General features: G+C 39.7%; 3 protein-coding genes across 5 annotated transcripts in view; 1 reads left to right on the forward strand and 2 right to left on the reverse strand.

Annotated features, from left to right (window-relative positions):
* Positions 1–21,242, reverse strand: part of LOC129375864 (tripartite motif-containing protein 16-like) — a 198,407-nt gene that overhangs the window by 31,243 nt on the left and 145,922 nt on the right. The gene's annotated exons all lie outside the window — the stretch shown is intronic.
* Positions 178–7,269, forward strand: zbtb22b (zinc finger and BTB domain containing 22b). 2 transcript variants are annotated; one of them, XM_055055217.1, is made up of 5 exons: positions 178–302; positions 1,413–1,628; positions 2,829–3,536; positions 3,848–4,126; positions 4,795–7,269. In XM_055055217.1, exons 2-5 carry the CDS (start codon positions 1,413–1,415, stop codon positions 5,809–5,811), a joined length of 2,220 nt encoding a protein of 739 aa, XP_054911192.1. In that variant the 5' UTR covers positions 178–302; the 3' UTR covers positions 5,812–7,269. The 2 variants fall into 2 exon arrangements, with proteins under 2 accessions (XP_054911192.1, XP_054911193.1); XM_055055218.1 differs by having other exon boundaries at positions 1,419–1,628.
* daxx (death-domain associated protein) lies at positions 9,206–21,137 on the reverse strand. 2 transcript variants are annotated; one of them, XM_055055220.1, is made up of 11 exons: positions 21,071–21,137; positions 19,587–19,837; positions 17,398–17,835; positions 17,161–17,292; positions 16,312–16,428; positions 15,972–16,203; positions 15,019–15,167; positions 14,645–14,801; positions 12,938–13,448; positions 12,666–12,801; positions 9,206–11,510 (listed from the first exon to the last, which is right to left on the reverse strand). In XM_055055220.1, exons 2-11 carry the CDS (start codon positions 19,818–19,820, stop codon positions 11,451–11,453), a joined length of 2,166 nt encoding a protein of 721 aa, XP_054911195.1. In that variant the 5' UTR covers positions 19,821–19,837; positions 21,071–21,137; the 3' UTR covers positions 9,206–11,450. The 2 variants fall into 2 exon arrangements, with proteins under 2 accessions (XP_054911195.1, XP_054911194.1); XM_055055219.1 differs by having other exon boundaries at positions 20,831–21,124.

Below are 21,242 nucleotides of genomic sequence, written 5' to 3' on the forward strand. Positions count from 1 at the left end.
GCTGTATAACAAAAGGATTTTGCTCAGTTGTGGTTTGAACTGGAGCCAAATTTTGATGAAATATAAGATATACATTTATTAAAGCTTTGCTTTAAAAACGGGATTTTCTGTCGGCCAAAGTCTGGCCCGCCTGTCTGGAACGGCCTTAAAGGCGCAGAGTCTGTCTGCAGCCGCAGGGATCCGACGCGCGGCCGGTTCGGTGAAAATGCGCCAGGAAGTTCTGGTTCTGGGTGACCTGGCAGCGGTTCCTGCCCTCGGCTCCCCCACACGCCGGACCTCTGAGGGCAGCAGGGACTGAAACGGTGAGCCGAACCTGCTGCCGTTGCCTCAGCCTGGTGAGCTAACTGCGGCTAGCAGGCTAACCTCACAGCTGTAGTGATGGAGTCTGACGCTGTTCCAGATGTTTCACAGATGCCTGTCAGACTGGAGCTGACAGTCTCACTCAGGACATGATAACAGCTCAGTGTGGGATGCGCAGCTCTGTTAGTGTCACCTGACTCCGGGTTTAGGCTGGTTTTCTCATGCACTCTGCAGTAAAGTGTTATTATGAGTGGAGAACCTGCAGGGATGTGCAGCTTTCTGAAAAGTCAACCTGTTAAACTAGAACTGCACTGTGCTGGGTGACAGTAAATATGATCTGCTGCTTTGTGTCTGATGGGTGACGCATGACATGCAATAGAAATGAACATATTTGACTGCAGGACATGGAAACACTTGATTGTTGATGAGTGATCATCTGCAGAATATTTTAGTGAAATGTTGATGATATTTAATATTAAAGAGCTGTTTGCATGCAAATATCACTTTGATTATGTATATTTTGGTTCATTTATGTAAACTGAGAATGCATGCACTGGTCTGCATGTAAAGGAAAAATGTTTCTTTTCCTCAGCTGAACTGAAGTAAACTGTACTTTTGCTTCAAAGCAGTAATTGTTTGTTTTGACATTTAAATTTCTAGTTAGAGAGACCAGTAGCTGAATATGGATGGGACTGTAACTGAACACAAATTCTGCATAAAGATTGCATGGTCTCTTGGTGCATGCATAGGTTCTCTCCAGGTACTCTCCCTTCCTCTGCTGTCCAAAACACGTCTGTTTGGTTAACTGGTTTCTTAAAATGAGTCTTAAAGGTGAGTGTGTGTCTCTGTGATGGAGTCGTGACCACTGCAAAGTGTAGCCTGCGTTTCGAATGAGGACAAAGCTCAGGATCCCTTGTGATGAGATTGAGATGCAAACGCAGGGGAAAAAACAGAGTAGTAAAAAAAAAACAGGTATCAGAATTAAGCCTTGTGGTACGCCCAATGAGAGATCAGGGGAAGTGAAAATAAAATCATTAACACTGACATAAAATCTTCAACAAAGAGTCTTGATGGTTTCAGACTCCTGTGTTCTGACAGTTTTCCTCCGGCAGATGCAGTCGGTTCCCATGAAGGTGGGGAGCAGCAGCGGCTCAGGCGGGTCGGCGGTGGAGGTCAGCTTCCCCGGCGCTCAGACCTCGGTGCTGGACAGCCTGAACCGGCAGAGAGAGGACGGCAGTCTGTGCGATCTGTCCATCCACGTTCAGGGACACGTCTTCAAGGCGCACCGCTGCGTCCTGGCCGCGTCCTCGCCATACTTCCACGATCAGGTGGGCGAGTTTGACCCAAATGGTTCTGAGACAATCAAATAATTAATTACAAGTCTTTATATGAAGATTTGAATGCTAGAAAATAAGCTAAATGTTTGCTTTTCTATGAATTATGAATAAATTATGTCATGTTTTCATTCTTGTGGTGATAATAAATCATAAACTGTCTTATTTTTCAATCATATTTACTTAAAATGAATATTGTTGAAGTAAGAGTGGAAGATATGGACTTAATTTGTTATCACAATATTTTATGACAATATTGTGATAAAACAAATTTCAATAACTTTTAATTTCTTGTTTTATGTAACTACAGTTGTGGCTGCATGGAATAGCAATCATAGCCTCACAATTACAAGTTACACTAGTCACATTAATATGCACAAAGCAACTTCATTTAATCGTACATGATTTTAATCATTTTAATAATTTTAAATCATTTTAATCATATTTTCAAATGTATTGAAACAACTTTATTCAACAAACACTGGAGAAAAGTAATAAACTTACAATCCGGATTTTAAACACCATGAATTTATTGTGACAAAGAAAAATGAAAATCTTATGACAAATTTATTATGATAAATGATAAATGTCCATCTTTAACTGCCACTGCCGTGTTTTAGCTCAGTGACGACATATTAAGATTTAGACATATTAAGATTTAGACATATTAAGATTTAGACATATTAAGACTTTTTAACTGTATTTACAACCTTTAAAATGGAAAATCCTTTTTTGCTGTTCTTAAGATGTTTTTATTTACGAGCTTTCACTTTCCTATAAATGTTTCACAAAGTTGGCGCCCCCTAGTGGTGATAACAATACAGTGTCTAACATCAGGCTTTAAGCAAAGTGGTTTTGACACATCATAATTTATCATGACGACGTATCAAAATGTTATAAAAATCAGACATTTATCACAATAAATGATACAAAAACCTTTAAATGAGAAATCTCCATTTGCTATTTAAAAAAAAAAAGCTTTTATCGACAATCTTTGTCTTATAAATGCTTTACAAATTTGGAGCAGATAAAAACACAGAACCTTCCATATGTGGCGTCAGGTAAAGTGATTTTGGGAAATTTTAAACAATAGTTGGAATTTATTGTGAATCAGTGATAAATCTAAATGTTTTCATAATAAATGCCCCCTCCGATCTTGAAGCAGCTTAACTCTGACCTTTTGACCTTTTCCAGGTGCTGCTGAAGAACATGTCGACGGTCTCCATCCCCGCGGTGATGGACCCGCTGGCGTTCGAGAGCGTCCTGAGCTGCGCCTACACCGGCCAGCTCCGGATGCTGCGTGACGACATCGTTAACTACCTCACGGTGGGCAGCGTGCTGCAGATGTGGCACATCGTGGACAAATGCACCGAGCTGCTGAAGGAGGGCCGCGCCGCAGCGGCAGGAGGAGCAGGAGGAGCAGGAGGAGCGCAGGACGCAGCAGGTGGAGGAGGAAGTTCGGCCAATCCCGGCTGCAGCAGCAGCAACACTGAAACTGGTGCGACTGGGAGCACAGGTGGTGTCCCGGTTGGAGAGCCCAACGACCCCCAGAGGGTCCCCCAACCCTCCAGCCGGCCCTCGGTGAGCGAGAGCCAGTCGCCCAGCAGCACCAACTACTTCAGCCCCCGAGACGGGAGCAGCTTCCTGGGGGGAGGCGCAGCGGCCGGGGGGGCCTCTCTGGACGGAGGCAGGGCCAGTAACACCCCCAGCTACTGCACCCCATCAGGGGGAGAGGAGGCCCTGCTCATAGAGGAGGAGGAGGGCGAGGAAGAGGAGGAGGAGGCCATGTACCACCACAGGAAGAGAGGAAGAGGAGGAGGCAGCGGCAGGAGGAAGAAAGTCAGCTCAGTGCTGGAGCAGGAGGTCGGAGTCAGCGACAGCTTCGGCGTTTCCTCCTATCAGGTCAGATGCTGGAATTATGATTAATGAAATAATTATTAACTAATCAGGGCAGTAATTAAGAAATATACAAAAAACACTAAAAGAATGCTGTTATTGCATTTTAGGCTACAAAATGTTCATTTTTCTTATTTAAAAAAGGAATTATTGGTTTATTCTTTCAATGTTTTTGAAAGAATAAACAAATTGCCACATTCTGAAAAAGCATTTGCAGAATGTGGCAATTTATTTTGTCCCTCTAATCATCAGAATAATCGGTTCCTAAAATAATCTTTAGTAATAAATATCGTGTTTTACATCCCGGTCCTCTGCAGGACGGGGAGAACTCTGAGGCGGCGCTGCAGAAGCGTCCCACCTATAGCCAGCCCAGCATCATGCCGCGCAAGCAGTGGGTGGTGGTGAAGACGGAGCGGACAGAGGACGACGACCTGATCGTCGTGTCCGGAGAGGAGGGCGGCGAGGACGAGGAGGACGAAGACGAGAGGGAGATGGAGCTGGTCAGGGAACGGGACAGAGGGAACTTCAACATCTCCAACATCAGGAGCCTTTCGGCGGAGCTGGCGGGCCGAGCGGAGAGCGACATGGACTCACAGGTCGGCCGGTACCAGAACCCGGTTCCTTTAATCTGAAACTATTCACAACGTTTTCTTTAACGAGGCAAATTACAAACAGGATTAGGATTTTATAAAAGGAAAAAATAAAAATAAAAATAAATGATTGTAATTTTGTTTTTACAATAAATTATCTGAAAAGTGTGGCATTCCTTTTTACCCAGCCCCCTTTATTATGCCACCCCTAAAGTAAACAGACACCCTCTGTCTTTCTACTTACAAACTGAACACCAGATTTTTTATTTTAGTTTGTGTAAGATATTCAAAACTGTGAATTTAGTTAAATATTCTGTGGAACTTAAAGCTGTAATATTTTACTTTTATTTTAAAAAAGATTTTTACATCTAGACTATGCTAGCAGCGCCAAAGGGAGGATGATTGTCAGCGCTAAGACCCGCCGCCTGGCTCTGATTGGTTGGTTCTAGTCGGCGCTGGAAGAGTTAATCTGTCTCATATAACATAGTCACAACTTGATGACAGTTTCAACACATTAGTAAAAAAATCTTTTATTGTAAAAGTTACAGACTACAGCTTTAGGATTCCATCACTATGGTGAAGCACGGTAGTGGCAGCTTCATGCCATGGTCATGCTTTTCTAGAATCGGTTCTATGATTTAATAACAGATCTGACCTCTGACCTTTTCCTGCAGCTGGATTACTGCCAGTCATCAGAGGACTACCTCAAGTTTGAGGGCAGCCTGATGGAGCAGACGTTAGCCCAGCACCTTCATGACGGCGCTGCGGGTCAGAACCAGAGCGCCAACCGGGCCGTGTCGGCCCTGCTGGGTCAGGTCCAGTCCGCGGCCTCGGCCCGGGCGCAGCTCTTCCCTCTGGACATGCAGGGGAACCAGATCCTGCTGTACAGCCAGGCGTCCGGCCTCGCCCTGGACCCGGCCGCTCCGCCGCTGGGCGTGGCCGCCGGCATGATGGGCGGAGCCTCTTTCAAAACGCCCGGCCTGGAGCACGGCGCCGTCCCGCTGCAGACCGGATTGGGTCCGGAGGGTTCTGACGGCGGCGGGCTCGCAGGCGGAGCCGGCGGCGGCGGCGGCTCAGGAGGAACTGCCAAGGTGTTCATGTGTCACTGTGGGAAAACCTTCACCCACAAGAGCATGCGGGACCGGCACATCAACATGCACCTGGACCTGCGGCCGTTCCACTGCCCCGTCTGCGCCAAGAAGTTCAAGATGAAGCACCACCTGACGGAGCACATGAAGACCCACACCGGCCTCAAGCCCTACGACTGCCTGGGCTGCGGCAAGAAGTTCATGTGGCGCGACAGCTTCATGAGGCACCGCTCGCACTGCGAGAGGCGCGGCGCCGACACAGCGGGGGGCGGGGAGGGAGGGCGGCGAGGAGGAGGAGGGGGAGAGGAAGGCCCGGACTTTAACAGCTCCACCCACCTGCTGCTGTCTGCTGCTGACGGAGGTCAGGGAGGAGCAGCCAGAGGAGGAGGAGCTTCTGCAGCTGCTGCTGGACAACATGGCGGCTCCTCCGCAGGAAGCAGCCACCAGGGCAACACCATGGCCGCTGCCACCGTGCTGGGCGTCGTCTCCCAGAGTCCGGGTCCGGATCACGGGTCAGGAATGTTCGGAGGGCTGGGATTGGCTCCAGGTGTGTGTGAGGAAGACGTGTGTGAGGTCAGCGCAGACGGAAGCAGCGTGACTTAAACCAGAGCTGAGGGAACCAATGGGAGCCCGGTTCTGATGGTTCTGGTGGTTCTGATGGTTCTGATGGTTCTGGTGGTTCTGATGGTTCTGGTGGTTGTAATGGTTCTGGTGGTTCTGAAGGTTCTGATGGTTCTGACGGTTCTATTGGTTCTGATGGTTTTGAAGGTCCTGGTGGTTCTGATGGTTCTGAAGGTTCTAATGGTTCTGGTGGTTCTGAAGGTTCAGGTGGTTATGAAGATTCTGGTGGTTCTGATGGTTCTGAAGGTTCTAATGGTTCTAGTGGTTCTGATGGTTCTAATGGTTCGGAAGGTTCTGATGGTTCTGGTGGTTCTGATGGTTCCTGCTGCTGTTTTATCCTGGAAAAAGAAAATGAAATAAGAGGAATTTGCACTTTGTTGAAACTCCTGTTGGATCTGAAGGACCGGAAGAACCTGGAGATTCGGATTGGCCTTCATGGTGGTTCTGTTTCAGTTCCTTTAGTCTTAAATGACCCGGTTCTTTTGCACAAACAGAAATGAAAAATGGCCTCATCAGAACGGACCATCGCCTCTGAATAAACTTCAAATATTCTAAGATAAAAGTTTATTTTCTTCTCTGTTTGTTGAGGGGAAACCAGAAGGCTGCTGGTTTCTGTTTCCAGATGCTGTGATTCCTCTGCAGCTCCGTTTCGTGACCTGTTGCTGTGCTCAGATAAAACCTGCAAGACTGATTAGAAATAAAACATTTAAACTACATTCATGTTTTTATTATAAATCAGGAAGCAGCAGGATTTTTCCTCTACAGATTAAACTGTTACTCATAATTCATCCAGATTAATCTCAGTCATGCATTTTCATGGATTATTCTAAGATATTTTCCAGGTTTGTGATTTTTTTAAAGCTTAAATTTTGATGATAAAATTGGAAAAAAATCAAAACTTTCCAGCTTTACATGAATATCCCCCACTAGGGGGCGACAGAGCAACAGTTTTAACTTTCTACCTTTGTTCTTTCAGCTTTAGCACCTTGAAAATAATAATGTTGATATTATTTCTATACATATTTAAATATATGTACTATAAACAATTTATAGTTGAGTTTTATTCTCGTGTTTTGAACAAATAAAGTGATTCCTTAATGTCAGCTGGTTGTTCAGGAAAGGAAAAAAACTGGTAATTTAGAAGCATAATTTATTAAAATTATTATTATTAACATCATGTTTCATAGTTTTTCTTATCATATGTTCTAGTTTTTAGCATCCCAGTTGATTTTCAGGTCCTGTTTTAGTTCTGATTTGTTTACATCATCATCTGCATGGGAGCATATTAATTATTTTAAAATATGATATATATTCATTACAAGTATATGAATAAATTTTGGGTTTTTTACACACATAAATCTTCTAGTTTAACAATAAATTTAATAAACTAGAACGATTACAATTATAAAACAGCCTACAGTATTTATATTTGTGTTTTGATATTTGGCCTAATTAGAGAAAATCTAAATAGATTCTTGTACCTTGTTTCAAGTACATAATATAGATATTAATAATATAAACTAGATTTTATGTGTTATTTTGTGTCTTATTGCTCTTGTTTTGAATATAATGTGTTGATCTAAGTGCATTTTGATGGAAAAAGCTGTGATTTGGTTCATTTTGAGCTGAAGTATTGATTTTGTTATGAAGAAATAATCAGTTTAAACTTTAAAAGGTCATTAGACTTAAATTTTAAAGATTTAATTAGAGAAAATAAATGTTATGGAAGGTTTCAAAGTAATCTTTATCTTTCGGGTTTAAACACAGAGATAAAAACAAATCAGTTATTTTTTAACTAGTATTGAAACTAATCTGATTAAAATGTGAGCTTGTAGTTTCCCAGCTCCGTTCTGGTAGGATTATCATCTCTGTGCTGCATATTTAATGAAACTGTGTTAGATTATAATAATATGTTTGGTGACATCAGACATTATTACACTTATTCTGAGGTTTCTTTTTTTTTTGTATCTGCTTCTGTTTTTAATTATCTTTATCTTATTATTTAATCAGACACCGGTACAGAATCATTCATTTTATTGACACATTTACTAAAACACATTCATGTGAATAACTTAAGCAGTTTCATATTTATTTAGCATGCAAACTTTACACCAGATTTATTTTGTATTTGTACTAAACTGTCCACCAGAGGGCGCTGTTTAGATACATTCAGATAGATTCTCTCAGGCGGAGGAAGCCGCAACATATGAAGACAGAAACACGTTAATATAGCAGAACATATCAAACACATATTAACACTAATCGCATATTTAAAATCAGTTTTTCCTCTTTGCTTTTAATATTTTTTTTGCAGAAGTCTGCCCCTTGTGGCTGTCGCTGGTACTGTTACTACCTGGAAATAGAAATGTGAAGATCAATTTTCAAAATGTCATATATATTTTTTTCTTATTAACACTAAACAGAAACCTATTTCATGTGTGGATGAGCTCTGATTTTTATTTAATAAATGAAACACTTCTGAAGCCTTTGAAGATGCTGTAAGTTTGTGTTTTACCTTCTGTGAAGGTTCAGTTTGGTTTCCACGTTTTGCTCTGAGTGTTGGTGATTTCTGCAGTGGATCCTCTGTGGTCATCAGAGAGGAAACTGAATGAAATGTTTCTGATGAGTGCAGCGAACCCATCATGTTGCACCAACACTGTTAATATTTGCATAAAGAGATTAATGTGAGTCATGATGAAAGCACAACATAATTTGTATATTTGGGTAAGAAGTGGAGGAAATTTACTTTGTGTTTAGTAAGAATGTCTCTACAAAGTCAGATTGAAGTAAAAACTGATACAACACATGGAGTGTCTAAATGCAGTAACAAAAATATTTATTTAAAATCATAAAGATAAGAAAACATCCTGAACCAAAGATTTGATCAGTTTAAGGTTAAAGAAACAGAATATTTGTGCAGCTTGTTGTCTCCAAGATGTTCTCTTGCAGACAGAGCGCTCACTACATAAAGCTGAAATCTGCCACTGAAAATTATAATAAATCATTTCATGTTTTGTAAATTAAAGTCTTCATTTGACCAGCTGATTGTTGTGCAGAAAATCATGAGCTAATCATGTAAAATATTCCAGTGCATCAATATTAACCTCTTCCATGTACTGATATTATGGACTAATAAATTATTTTAAAAAACTCTTTGGTCTGGATTGATTTAATGTTTTTTATGTTTAACTTAAATCTGCTTTCTACCAGAAAATCCTACAGGAAAGTATCTAAAAATCATGAAGCCCAGTTGGGTTACTGTGCTAATAAGTTCATCTCTAAACGGCTCAAAATATCCAAAATGAAGGTTTTTCTTCAAACAACTCTATTGATATAAAATATACCACACATTATTTAAGAATGAAAGACACAGAACGTGTTTTATAGCAAGTTTTATTATTTATCTGCATATCAAAGTAAAAAAAAAGGAAAATATTTCACAGTGAGTGAAAGAAAATTTCTCTGGACAGAGGAGGAGAGTCTGTAGCAGAAACAACGATTCACATCTTTATCCTTTCACTCTGAAAAGAGCTTCTACCCCCAGAAAGAGAAATTCACCTACAAGGTAAAACCTAATCACTAAAGGTTTTACTGGGATAAAAAAAAAAAACCTGAAGACATTCAAACCCACCAGCAGATACACAACAGCAGATCTAAAAATAATCCAGGGATTAAAAAAAAACAAACCAGAAAGTTCAGCTCTTTCAGCAGGACAGAATAAAAACACTTCGTTAAAAACAATAAAGGGATTTCTGATGATAGTGGGAAAATTTTTAACATTTAATAAAAATAACAGGTACTAATCAACATTTTTATACCATCTTTAAGTTTTAATCATCATTTAAGCTTCATTTAGATTAATAAACCATAATTTAGCCTAAATTAATTAAGTCTAAAATATGATTTCTGCCTCCCTAATTTAATGAATGTTTTCAAAGTTTCTCTGTTTTTACCGAACAAACATAAATCCTGCAATTTTTCTTAATGACACTGTAGAGGTTTTAATTTTAACCCCCCTGCAAAAGAAACTGATCCTCTGTAGATTTAATATCTAATTTCTGATTTGCACAGAGCAACAGGATCATGAGGGATCAACAGGAAATGTAAATTATTACTTTCCATCTGCCAATCAGATTTTAAGGAATATTTTATGCAAAGCATCCAGGAATATTTATTTTTTACATTTTGGTGTAAAAACATTCAGCTGCAAACAGGTGGTATGTTGGCTACTTTAATGCTCAGTGTCGGCTGCAGAAGGGAAAAGTATCAATCGGGTCAATGCTGATAGAAACTAAAGTTTACATGTCCAGGAAAAAAATTAAGAAATCTTGAGACTAAATCCAGAATAAAAAAAAAAAAAAGTGGACATTTCTGAGTTTGAAAGGTTGAAAATTTCAAAGAAAAAAACAAAACATCAGATTGATCCCAGATATTTTAAGTTTATTTCTATCCATCCATCCATTTTCCGGTCACCCTTCTCCCTAACGGAGTCGGGAGGTAGTTTATTTCTAGAAAAGTCAAAATATTTGCCAGGAAAAAAAATCAGGAATTCTGAAATGAATCCCAGAAATTTTCTAGGAAAAAGACCTGGGACAATTTTCTTAGAAAAATTTTCAGGTATAAAATTTGGACTTTTGAAACTCCAAAAGTCCATTTTCAAGTTTTTTTTTCCAGGAATTAGAGATTCATCTCAAGATTCCAGATTTGTTTCTGGAAAATTTTCAACTTTTCAAACTCAGACGTGTCCTTGTTTTTCCTAGAAAATGTGAGATTCATCTCAAACTTTCTGAAAATAGACCTTTTTCTATCTACGGTGGCCCATACAGGCCATCGCAGGCAAGACATGAAAACAAGCTGAAAAAATCTATGTGAGAATATCCCTTCATGTTAGTAAATAAAATTTTTATTAAACAATCAGATTGTGTTACATCTTATAACCTGATTTTTTTATGTGCTTTCACACATTTTTAAAGGAAGAACCAACAGAGGGAGAACAAAGTCTGAAATCTACAGCAACTTAAAAATGTAAATGAAATATTTGATGACAAAAAGTTGAAATTTGATTGTTTTAGTATTTTATGGCGAGCTGTTTATTGACTCTGTGGTAAAATCTGCTTTTAGGGGGAGAGAGGAAAATGAGACTAACGTATTTCTGCTGCTACGTCAAACATTCGACCAATCGCCTCGCAGTTTGTCGCCTCCAGCAGCACAAACAGAAAATCAGGAAGATGAATATCAGAAATCCTAATTTATACAAACCCAAACCCGCCTGCTGTCTGCAGAGAAAACGTAGAAAATGTAAACAGATAAGCCGCTCCCTGAACTGAGGTCCTTCAAGGAGGAAAACTCAACATGTCCGACCGTTCAGCTCATCATCCTCCTCCTCCTCTTCATCACCCTCAGACAGAAGTTCATCCCTGCAGAAACTGAAACCCACGTCATAAAAATGTCTTCTCCACCAAGGCATCATCTGGAGGTCTGCAGTGAAAACCAATCACAGCGCCCCCTGCTGGCAGGAAGCAAAAACTGCACCCTGATCATCATCTCCTTCCAGTTCTCCAGGGTCAGCAGAGGTCATCCTATTTTCAGGAGACCGTTGGAAAATCAACGTGTTCCTGTTTTCAGTCCGAGTCCGACAGGACGATGATCTCGTCTGGGTCGCACTGAGTCGCAACGTTAACCTGAAAACAGGCCAGAAAGCCAGAAAGAAAGACTTTAATAAACAGATTCAAAAACTTACAATATGAAAATATGCCCCGTATTTTAATGTAGAATCTGGAATTATTTCCATCTGTTAGACTTCAGTTAATAACTATTTCATTCTGTAACTACTTGTAATTGTTGTTTAACCTGCCTAGAGATACAGAAGTGTATCAGTCGTAATCTGGGGGTAATTATTGCCTCCTTCAATGACTCAGCAGAATCAGCAGCTGTTTATCAGCAGCAACACAAACAGTCTGGGCCGATAAAATGATTCTGGGAGGTTCTGGACTCGAAGATGGTAGTTTCTCTTTTATCAACAGAACCAAACATGAAGGCTGTGCATCTTGGACAGTTTTTACATCCTCAGTTCTTTTGCTTTGGTCTGAATCAGGTTATTAACTAGTAGTTTTCTCCAGTGGTTCTGCTTCTTTTCACATAGAGAAAAGTCCAAGTGAACCAGAACCGTTCTAGTCTGTTGACTGGTCTAGAAGAACCAGATGTAAATATAAACACAGATGCTGTGGTCTAAGCCAATAAAACACAGATTACTAAAGGTAATGGAAGGATCCATGCAACCTTTAAAGAAAAGACGTGCAGCCTTTGCTTCCTCTACCGCGTCCCACAATGCAACCCGGCTGCAGGAAGGCGTTTGACTCCAGCTGGAAGGAAACACCTGGCAGCTGAGTCGGATCGGGTCAAACGTCAACAAACCGCTCTAAAGTTCGACTGGTACCAAAAGGAGACGACCTCCTCCAAACGGTCCAGACTAGATCTGGACGACTCAGCAGAAAAACTTTTCACCATGTAAGCATTTCATATCAGCCAATATCAATAATTATTGATCAGTTATTTGTTTTAAATATTGACCTTTCCTGGTTAGTCCAGTTTTCAGGCCTTTTTCCTCTGATTTCAGCTCAAATCAATACCACTAATAATATGACTAATAAAACAACTTTGACTGATTTTAACAAATATATTGTTATTAAAAGTAATAAATATAATTGATCTCTCAACTCAGCAAGTTCCTGTGTGAAATTATCATGATTTCTACACTGAACAGGCTGTTTGTGAGGTTATGAGTTTTTATTTCTTTATTTTCCTGCGTTGTTTTGTTTGATTGTCTGTTTCTGCACCTTGTTCTTTTTGGGCGGCGGCGTCGACTGAACGCTGACGGTCGGGTTCTTAGTGGGCGTGTCGAGTGCAGACGATTCCTCCTTCTGTGGAGAACCGCAGCAAATGACGCCCATGTCCAGAGGGATGTCTGCGTCGCTGAGGACGAAGAACAAAACACAGAGGATCAAAATAAAACAAACTGTTGCTCAAGTTAAAAACATTTTCCTGACAGTTTATTTTGAATGTTTCCTAAGATTTAAATACTTCTGGTCGTCTCATCCTGCAGTCCTACCTGTCAGAACTCATCTTCTGTTTCGTGCTTCTGGAGTTTGATGACATCATTTCCTCCCTCTTCCTCTTCTTGCTCCTGGTGGTTCTGGGGCCGGGATCCGGAGACGTACCGTTGATCGTCTGCGTGTCGCTTTGTTCCACTGTGACAGTTTTTTGCTCCGGCGAAGGACTCCCATTGGTTACTGCTGCTGCAGGGGATGATGGGAGATCTGTGGGGTCATCCGTTTCAGGAACCCCTGGCACCTGATTGGACGAGTCCTCAGACTGCTGCAAAGCCGCTGGGCTCTCATTGGACAATGGCGGCTGTTCGTCTGTCTGCATGGACTCTGATTGGCTGGGGCTGTCTCTGGGCGACCGGATGTCGGACATCGGCGAGATCTGAGTTTCATCGGACGTCGGATCGTCTTCATCCTTTGTGCTTCCTGTTTCGTCCAACCTTTGATCCTCTTTGTTGTCGTCGCCGTCTTCATCTGCTTCGTTATTGTTGTCTTCCTCATTATCATCATCGTCATCTGCAGAGAGAAGTGTTTTAAGGTGACTATAGGGAATCTCACTAAATCGTTAAAATAGCGTATTTTGAACACCTTTCAGAATGAGCTGGTTTTTAATCCAATGGTAGCAAAAAGATTCACAATTATACAGCAGTCCATCATTGAAAAGCATTAGTAGAACCTCCTGTGCAATCAACAAAGAAGCAGCAAGTGATTTCTGGATGGTAAGTCTTTTCCGGCAGCCATTGTACAACAAATACAGCTGTAAAAACCGAGGGGCAAACCTGCTGGAGCTCCACTGCAGTTACTGTGAAACAACTCAATATCCATCAAATGTGAATTAACAACTGGGAGATTTCTGCTCATTTTCCAGACACCAAAAACATTGAATAACTGCTAAAAACAGCCGGAATGATTTCAGAAGTAGAAAACCAATTGGAAGAACAAAAATGTGCAAAATGTAAGTTTTGTTCCCTTTAGTTAACATCCTTCTTCCACTGAATTTCACAAACTTTTAATACATTAATGTTTGTGAATAAAATATATAAAAGCTTCACAGGAGTGAATACCTTTGTCAAACAATGAAAAGCAATTATACTTCAGGAAAACAGTTATTTACTCCTTCATACAGGCCAAAAAACCAAACATATCAGTTAAAAGTTCTGCTGATGTTCTGCAAGTAAAGCAGATTTACTGAACAAATATTTGTCTTCTACATGGATCTATGATCTGTTTTAGAAATTCCCTTAAATAGCAAAAAAATCCCCCGTTCTATGTGTTACAGTGAAATATGGGGAAGTGTAACAACAATGCTGCCGTTAAACGGGAAGTTTAGAGAAAAAGTTGAACCAGAAAAAAGGGGAGAAGTGGAAACTGAAAAAGAAAAAGATATAACCTCACTGTGAAAATATAAATCAATTTGCCTAAAGAAAGAATCCGTTCCTAAAGTTGACAGAATTAATAACTTATCTAGAATCTTTATGCAGATTCCTGCAGGATGAAACTACAACCTGAGGTTACAGAAATAATCAAATCAAGCTTTCAAGCAAAAGATTAATATTAAGTCAAAATGATGCTTTGAAAAGAATGAATTAAAAAGTGAAATTACCCATGACATCATGCATGTTTATGTATTTACCGATACTGAAAATGTGCATCAGATCATTTCTCTGATCAGTCCAGATCTTATAACATCAGAGTAATGTCTTGGCTCTGACCTGCGCCGTGCTGCTGAGTGCTGGCCTCGATCTCTGTCTCTATGTCCGGGTCTGAAGATTCATCCTCATCCTCATCCCCGTCATCTTCCTCATCCTCCTCATCCTGAGCTGCTCCGTTTGTCTGCCGGGTCTTTGATTTCTCTCCTACTTTTTGATTCTGGAAATAGAGCAGATTCAGTTATCAGCTGCATTTAAATGTACGTTTGTTTTTGAACTAGTTCATATTTGTCCCTCTTTATTTAAGGGATTACATAATGGACATTAGAGATCTTAGAGTTATTTCAGCATCTTTGTCATAAATCCAAACTTTATGACGTTTGTTCCAGTGAAAAGACTCCAAACTAATTTGTAAATGTTCTTGTTTCCTCCTTCACCTCCTTGTCCATCCTGAGCTTCTCCTTGTCCACCATGTCCTGTTTCACAGCGTATTTATTGATGACGTCCTCCAGACGGGATAAAGCCGTGATCCTGTTGGAGCGCAGCTTCTTCAGCAGAGACGGGTCCATCAGAGCCGGGTCCGTCGCTGCGGAAGGAAAGAGAGGAAACAAACAGGATGGAAGGAAAAGAGCTTTAAAAAAAAAAAGCAAAACGGCAACAATAATTCAAATGCTTTCATTTGAGGTTATTTTTTATATTTTACATAGAGACTCTGGATTTCAAATCAAGAGTATTGTGACATTAAAGTGTCAGCATGACCTTTACTGCTGTCACTCTGCTCCCTTGTTGCAACACAAGTCAGATAGAATCATTTGGGTTGAGCAAGACAGATAAAGATTCAAATTCTCCTGCAGACGCATTTTACCAAAATATTTATAAATGGAATAAGTAAAAAATCATTTGAAAATATAAGAAAAATTAAATCTTTAATGGATTCTTTTGCTTTGAATCAAAACTGTTCAATCAGAGAAAAACTTTCTTTTCTTAGGATTTTATTATTTATGATTTTCCACATGATTTAAATGCAATTAGACATTCACTGAACTACTGCTGTGAGGGTTAACATTTATATCAGATCCTCTTATCAGGGATTTAAATATTCAAAGTGATTCCTCGGACAAATTGTTTGCGCAACACACTAATTACTAGACCTGTCGCGATAAATGATAAATCAATTAATCGCCCAGCAAAATCTGTTATCGTGACAGGCCTACTAATTACATAACCCTAATTCTAAAACAGCTACTGTTGCTGATAAAGACATTTCCTGCCATAACTTTCCTGTCATTTAAACTCAGTTTCTCTCCGTTGTGTTGACATGAAAAAACAAACTCCCAGCGTTGATTCTTCTTCTGCTCTTTCAGACATAAGGAGTAACTCCGGGTCTCACCAGGCTTGTAGGTGTCTGTGAGGCGCGAGCCGAAGTTGTAGACCAGATCCAGGTGGCGCCGCTCCTGCACGCGTTTTCCCGTCTCCGTGAACGCCTCCCGGGCGACCTCTTCCCGCTGCTCCGCGTTCAAACAAAGGCGGTGGCGCTTGTTCGCTCGTTCCACCTGATGCAGGATGTCTGAGTAATTTGGGGGGCTGTTTTGCGTCCCTGGGCTGTTGATGAAGCGCTCAATCTGTGCAGCACAAACTGGACCGTCACTAATTGAACTGGGATTATAATCCGGGTTATCAGTGATGTGTTGTAGGATTTCTACTGAATGAGATGATTTAAATCAGCTCACCCTCTTGTTGATTTCTGGGTAGCGGGTTCCAGTGAATCTGATCCTCTGTTCAATCACTCGGCCTGTTAGTGAGCTGCAGCCCTTCAGTTCACACAGCTTTTCATAGATCTTCATCATCTGCAGAAGAAAAAAAGACGCTAGATGATTTAAAACATCAGTTTATGGTTCAGACTGCAGGCACAGGAAAACCAAACCCACTTTTTTGGCCCAGATGCAACCAATACCAGACTTGGCATGGCAGCCTGACCGACCCAGTTATAAACTTTTCAGCCCCAAAGAAAAATCCTGTTTGTGCCACTTCTGATTGTTTTTATGTCACTGATGTGAGACAAACTTCTGCACCAGAAGAAGCCAAACAATCTGGACGTAAACAATGACTCAAAATTATGATTACGAACTAATGAGAGAAGTTTGTTTTACGATCAGTCAGGCAACTCTTGGTTCTGACTACACATTCAAACAGACTTCAGAGGTAAATGATCCACAAAAAGCAGCTGCTTCTAGTTATGCTTCATGTTTATTAGATTTCTTTGTCTTGTTATGATCTTGTGATGATACTGTTGCTCAACAACTTCAATCCATAAACAGCTCCATGCAGTATTGCTTCCATAAACAATGTGCTGGTGTGTGATGTAAACTATTTTCTTCTGGTCATGCGGGTCACTTTGAAACCGTTCACACAGAAGCCAGATTGTGGTTGGATTTAATTAGTAATATGAATGACTGTATAAAAATCTGATTTTAGCAAAACATTGGAGCTGAGCATGAGGGCCTGCTGTGACTGTAGCTGTGACTGTAGCTGTGACTGTAGCCTGAATCTGTGAGTGAATCTGTAAAATGTCTGCAGACCTTCCTCTTGAGTTTGTGCTCCTGGATGTAGGTGGAGTCCTCCGCCTCCATGTCGTCTAAGCTCAGCTCCGCCTGCTGCAGCCGGTAAATCTCATCGTTGTAAAGCTTCAACAGGTTCTCCAGGTACGCAATCTGAAATTCAGACACAAAGACAATCCTTTTTTTTTTTGTTGTTTTTATTCACTTTTCTGAAATAAAAAGGCAGATCATGCAGCCGTGTTTAGCAGCAGACCTGACCTGTTTCCTTAGCGCCCTCCTGGCTTTCCTGTCAGCTTCTGGATTTTCCTCCTTGGTTTCCCCCGGCTCTCCTGAAGGCTGTGCCTCTTCCTCTGACTTAACACCATCTTCCTCCTCCGGTGTCCTTCCTTTCGTCTTATCTTTGCTTTTGAGTGATGTGGAGGTAGACTGATGATTTCCTGATTCAGAAGCAGAGGGCTCCACCTTGCTGAGTGTCTGCCTCCTCTTCACGGCGTGCTGCCTCAACACGGTGCACAGTTCGCTAATATAGACGAATGTTTTGGTGACGTTGCTCTGAGCTTGAGTCAGACATTGACCCAGAGCGTTCCTGAACTCCACGGAGCAGAGGTAGTCCGGACAGGCCTTGCTGTGCTTGGTTTGGAGGAAGGTCAGGACCTCTGGGCACTCGGTGGTGAGAGGAGTGCAGTGCTGCACAAACTGGAGCAAACAGGAAGGACAGAACAGGAGAACTTTAATTAAACAGATTATTAAAATTCAATAAATTCAAACTCATTTCCACTTTCGGCCACTTCAAGGTCATGAATTTCCTTAAAGGGATGGTGGTGGAAAAATGTACTTATAAAACTATTAAAACAGTTAAAATATTTTAGTATTCTCTGTATTCAGTTAGTATTTCTTAAACTGAATAATATTTAACATCTTTTTACATTGATGCGATTTAACACTATGCAAATAAAAACTCATTTGATTTGACTGATAAAATAATACTTAAAAACCCAACAATTATCTTAAATTTCTAGAAACATAAATATCTGCGGCGGGCCAGTTTTGGCCCACGGGCCTTCAGTTTGACACAATTGGCCAAAATCATTTCAAACTGCAAAAGAAAACTAAGATTTTCAACAGGTATATGTAAAAAAAAAATAACTAGACAACAATATGAGAAAGATATTTGCAATAAGACAAAGTGCATCATCTGAACAGTTTAAAAGTTTTTATTTTAATCTGCCAATCACAAACAGTTACTAATTATTAACCTCTGCAGAGATGTTTTCAGTTTGTTTATTTTTTTATCATAAAACAAAACAACCTGATGTTAGAGATTAAAGCTATTTATGTGGGGATTTAATAAGTCAAATTATTTTATTTACAGAACCACTTAAAAACAAAATATGTGACCCAAAGTGTTTCAGATGAGTACAAGATGACGATTCATTAATTTCTAAAACATATGAGTGAAAAACACTGAAATCAAGACTAAATCTTGTAAAATCGAGCACAACTCTTTAAAAAGTTTTGGCTTTAAATCTAGATTTCCTCCTGTGTTTAAGGACTCTGTAAACATCCTGATCAGAACAAAGATCTTCCTGACAGAGTTGCATTTTAATAAATTAGAATGACAAATAGATAGAGATTATGCAAAAGGTTAACTATGGAGTAGAGCTGCACAATATTGGCCACGTTAATAAAAAACAAACAGAGAACTACCAAAACTACAATAAATGCTTTTAGGTACCAAACATTCCTGTTATCCAGTTACATTATTGGTGATTCTTCTTATTTAATGCAGCAGAAATCATCATAAAGATGTTCTGATGAAGTCATTAAAGAAACTTCAAGTAATGTGTTTCTTTTCTAAAACATCAGATGTAGCAGGAATCAACTTTTTCAATCATTCCTGTCATTGAAATGGAAATGATAAGTTTGTTTGCAATTAACCTAAAGCTGAATTCTGTTTATCACAAAGAAATCATCACAGCAACATGTTTGCATATTGGATGCTGTCCTAACATCCTGCAGGCCAAATATGAAAAACACGGTTTAGTTCCCAGTAAGTCCAACCAGACAAATGAGCTGAGATGAAGGAGGTTTTTGTTTGTATTCACAGTGAAAAGCATCTCTAACTAGCATGCACACATCCTTGCAGAAACAGCTTTACAAATAATGAAACTCTTTACACACAGTTATATATTATAATGTTACATGATGATATTTTAATAAGGAGTAAGTTGGAAAAACAAACAGCTTGAAGACTTTTGCTCTAAACTGCTGGCCCACCAGAACCTCTAATTAAAAACTTAACCTCATAATATATTTGCTCTAATGAATTCTGTTACTCTTTTTTAATATTTACAAGAAGTCTTCAGTGCCTGTAAGATGACAATAAAAGCTTTTATATAAACCTCCATGGTGAATAAAAACTGAAGTATTTCTAATGTTTTTCTCACCTCGTCAAAAAGCTTCTGGTTCTCGACCTGCAGAGCTTTTGTATTCTTCTTCGCTGAGCTAAAAGGTGACTGCGTATTGTGGGTTTGTACCAGATGCTGATTTTTAGGTAGTGACACATTTTTGGGCCGATGCACAGATGATGAAGGTTGAGGTCGTTGCTCTACGTCATTTTCATCATCGTCATCGTCAAGGACTATGATCTTGTCGGCCATCGAGGCGGGAGCCACCGCCATCTAAGTACTGAATGGTTCTGCATCCAGAAAATGAAAGAGCGAGAAAATGATCAATACAACAGTAAAATGCAAGACGCCAAGTGAGCATCATATCACTGGATTCAATAATAACAGGCTGAAAATAGGCTTATTTAGAAAAAGACAACAATGATGGCACACTTTGTCCATCCTAGAGTGCATTTATTGTGATTACTAAACAAAACAGATTGTCAATAGAGTTCATATTGTCAATTATTAAACAAAACCTTTAAGAACTAACTACTAAAAAACTTAATGAGAGGAAAAAAACATAAAAGCTAAAAGTTTTTAGCTTAGAAGCAAACTATTCTCTGCTGGTTTATTATACAGTAGCTTTTAACTAACTAACATAGCTTATAACATCTAAACTGACCATAAAAAGGCAGAACATTCATGTAAGATAATTTGTTAAACATCTAAGAACTTTATGAAACGAATGTAAATTTTGTGTCAGATTTTTTTTAGTGCAGATTGAGAGACATAACCCCCAGCATTTGAGCTCTCAAAACAAAAATAAAATGTGATTTTGTTACTGAATTTCTTAATTTGGCCAAAAATAGACAGTATAAATCTGTATACTTTGTAATTTCTTATTTCCAACTGGATTGAAACTATCAGAATTGATAGTTTCAATCAATTGAAACTATTCACACAAGATGCAACTTGTGTGAATCTCTCTGCAGTTAATTACTCAAATTCAACAGTGTTTAAACTCGGTGCAGAACAATGAAACCTAATTTGATTATGGAACCCTAAAATCGTTTATTAGCTGTTTACTCTGGGAGTTATAACTAATTAAACATTTTTGTCAGAACGACAGTGAGGTCAGTAACAATAACCAGTTATATTAAACAGTTCAATACTGTAGAAGAACAATAAGAAACAGAAACTTTACAATAAAGTGAAACTGGTAGAAGACTTAAAGAAAACCATTAACTCGATCAAATGTGCCTTTGATAAAGCTCGTTTAGGACATATTATAATGCACTCACCTGCTATTAGGGAGCCGTTTGGGATGACAATAAACGCAGAAACCGCTTTCTAGCACAGAGCAAGAAAGCTCCTAGTTAGCTCTTATTAGCATTAGCAGCTAGTTAGCATTTTAACAAACTCTGGCAGAGAGCCGGTACCAAACTACGAAAATCGTGTTGATATTTGTGTGTTGTAGAGTTAACTAATAAAACAAAATACACAATATAATATTTAAATCCCATCAGAATTGCTACACTTACACACACTGCTTGTAAACTTGGCTATGTTGTCAAGTCGAGACCCGCTAAACTACGGCAAACATCCAAGGCTCTGATTGGTGGATGGATAAAACACAATGAGTAAAGTGGCCCGTTATTGGACAGATGGTTATTCTAGTTCTATTTACGGTTTCATTTCGTTGTAAATGTGCTT

Source organism: Poeciliopsis prolifica, unplaced genomic scaffold (assembly GCF_027474105.1).
Source record: "Poeciliopsis prolifica strain line A6 unplaced genomic scaffold, Auburn_PproV2 SCAFFOLD041, whole genome shotgun sequence".
Taxonomy (NCBI): Eukaryota; Metazoa; Chordata; class Actinopteri; order Cyprinodontiformes; family Poeciliidae; genus Poeciliopsis; species Poeciliopsis prolifica.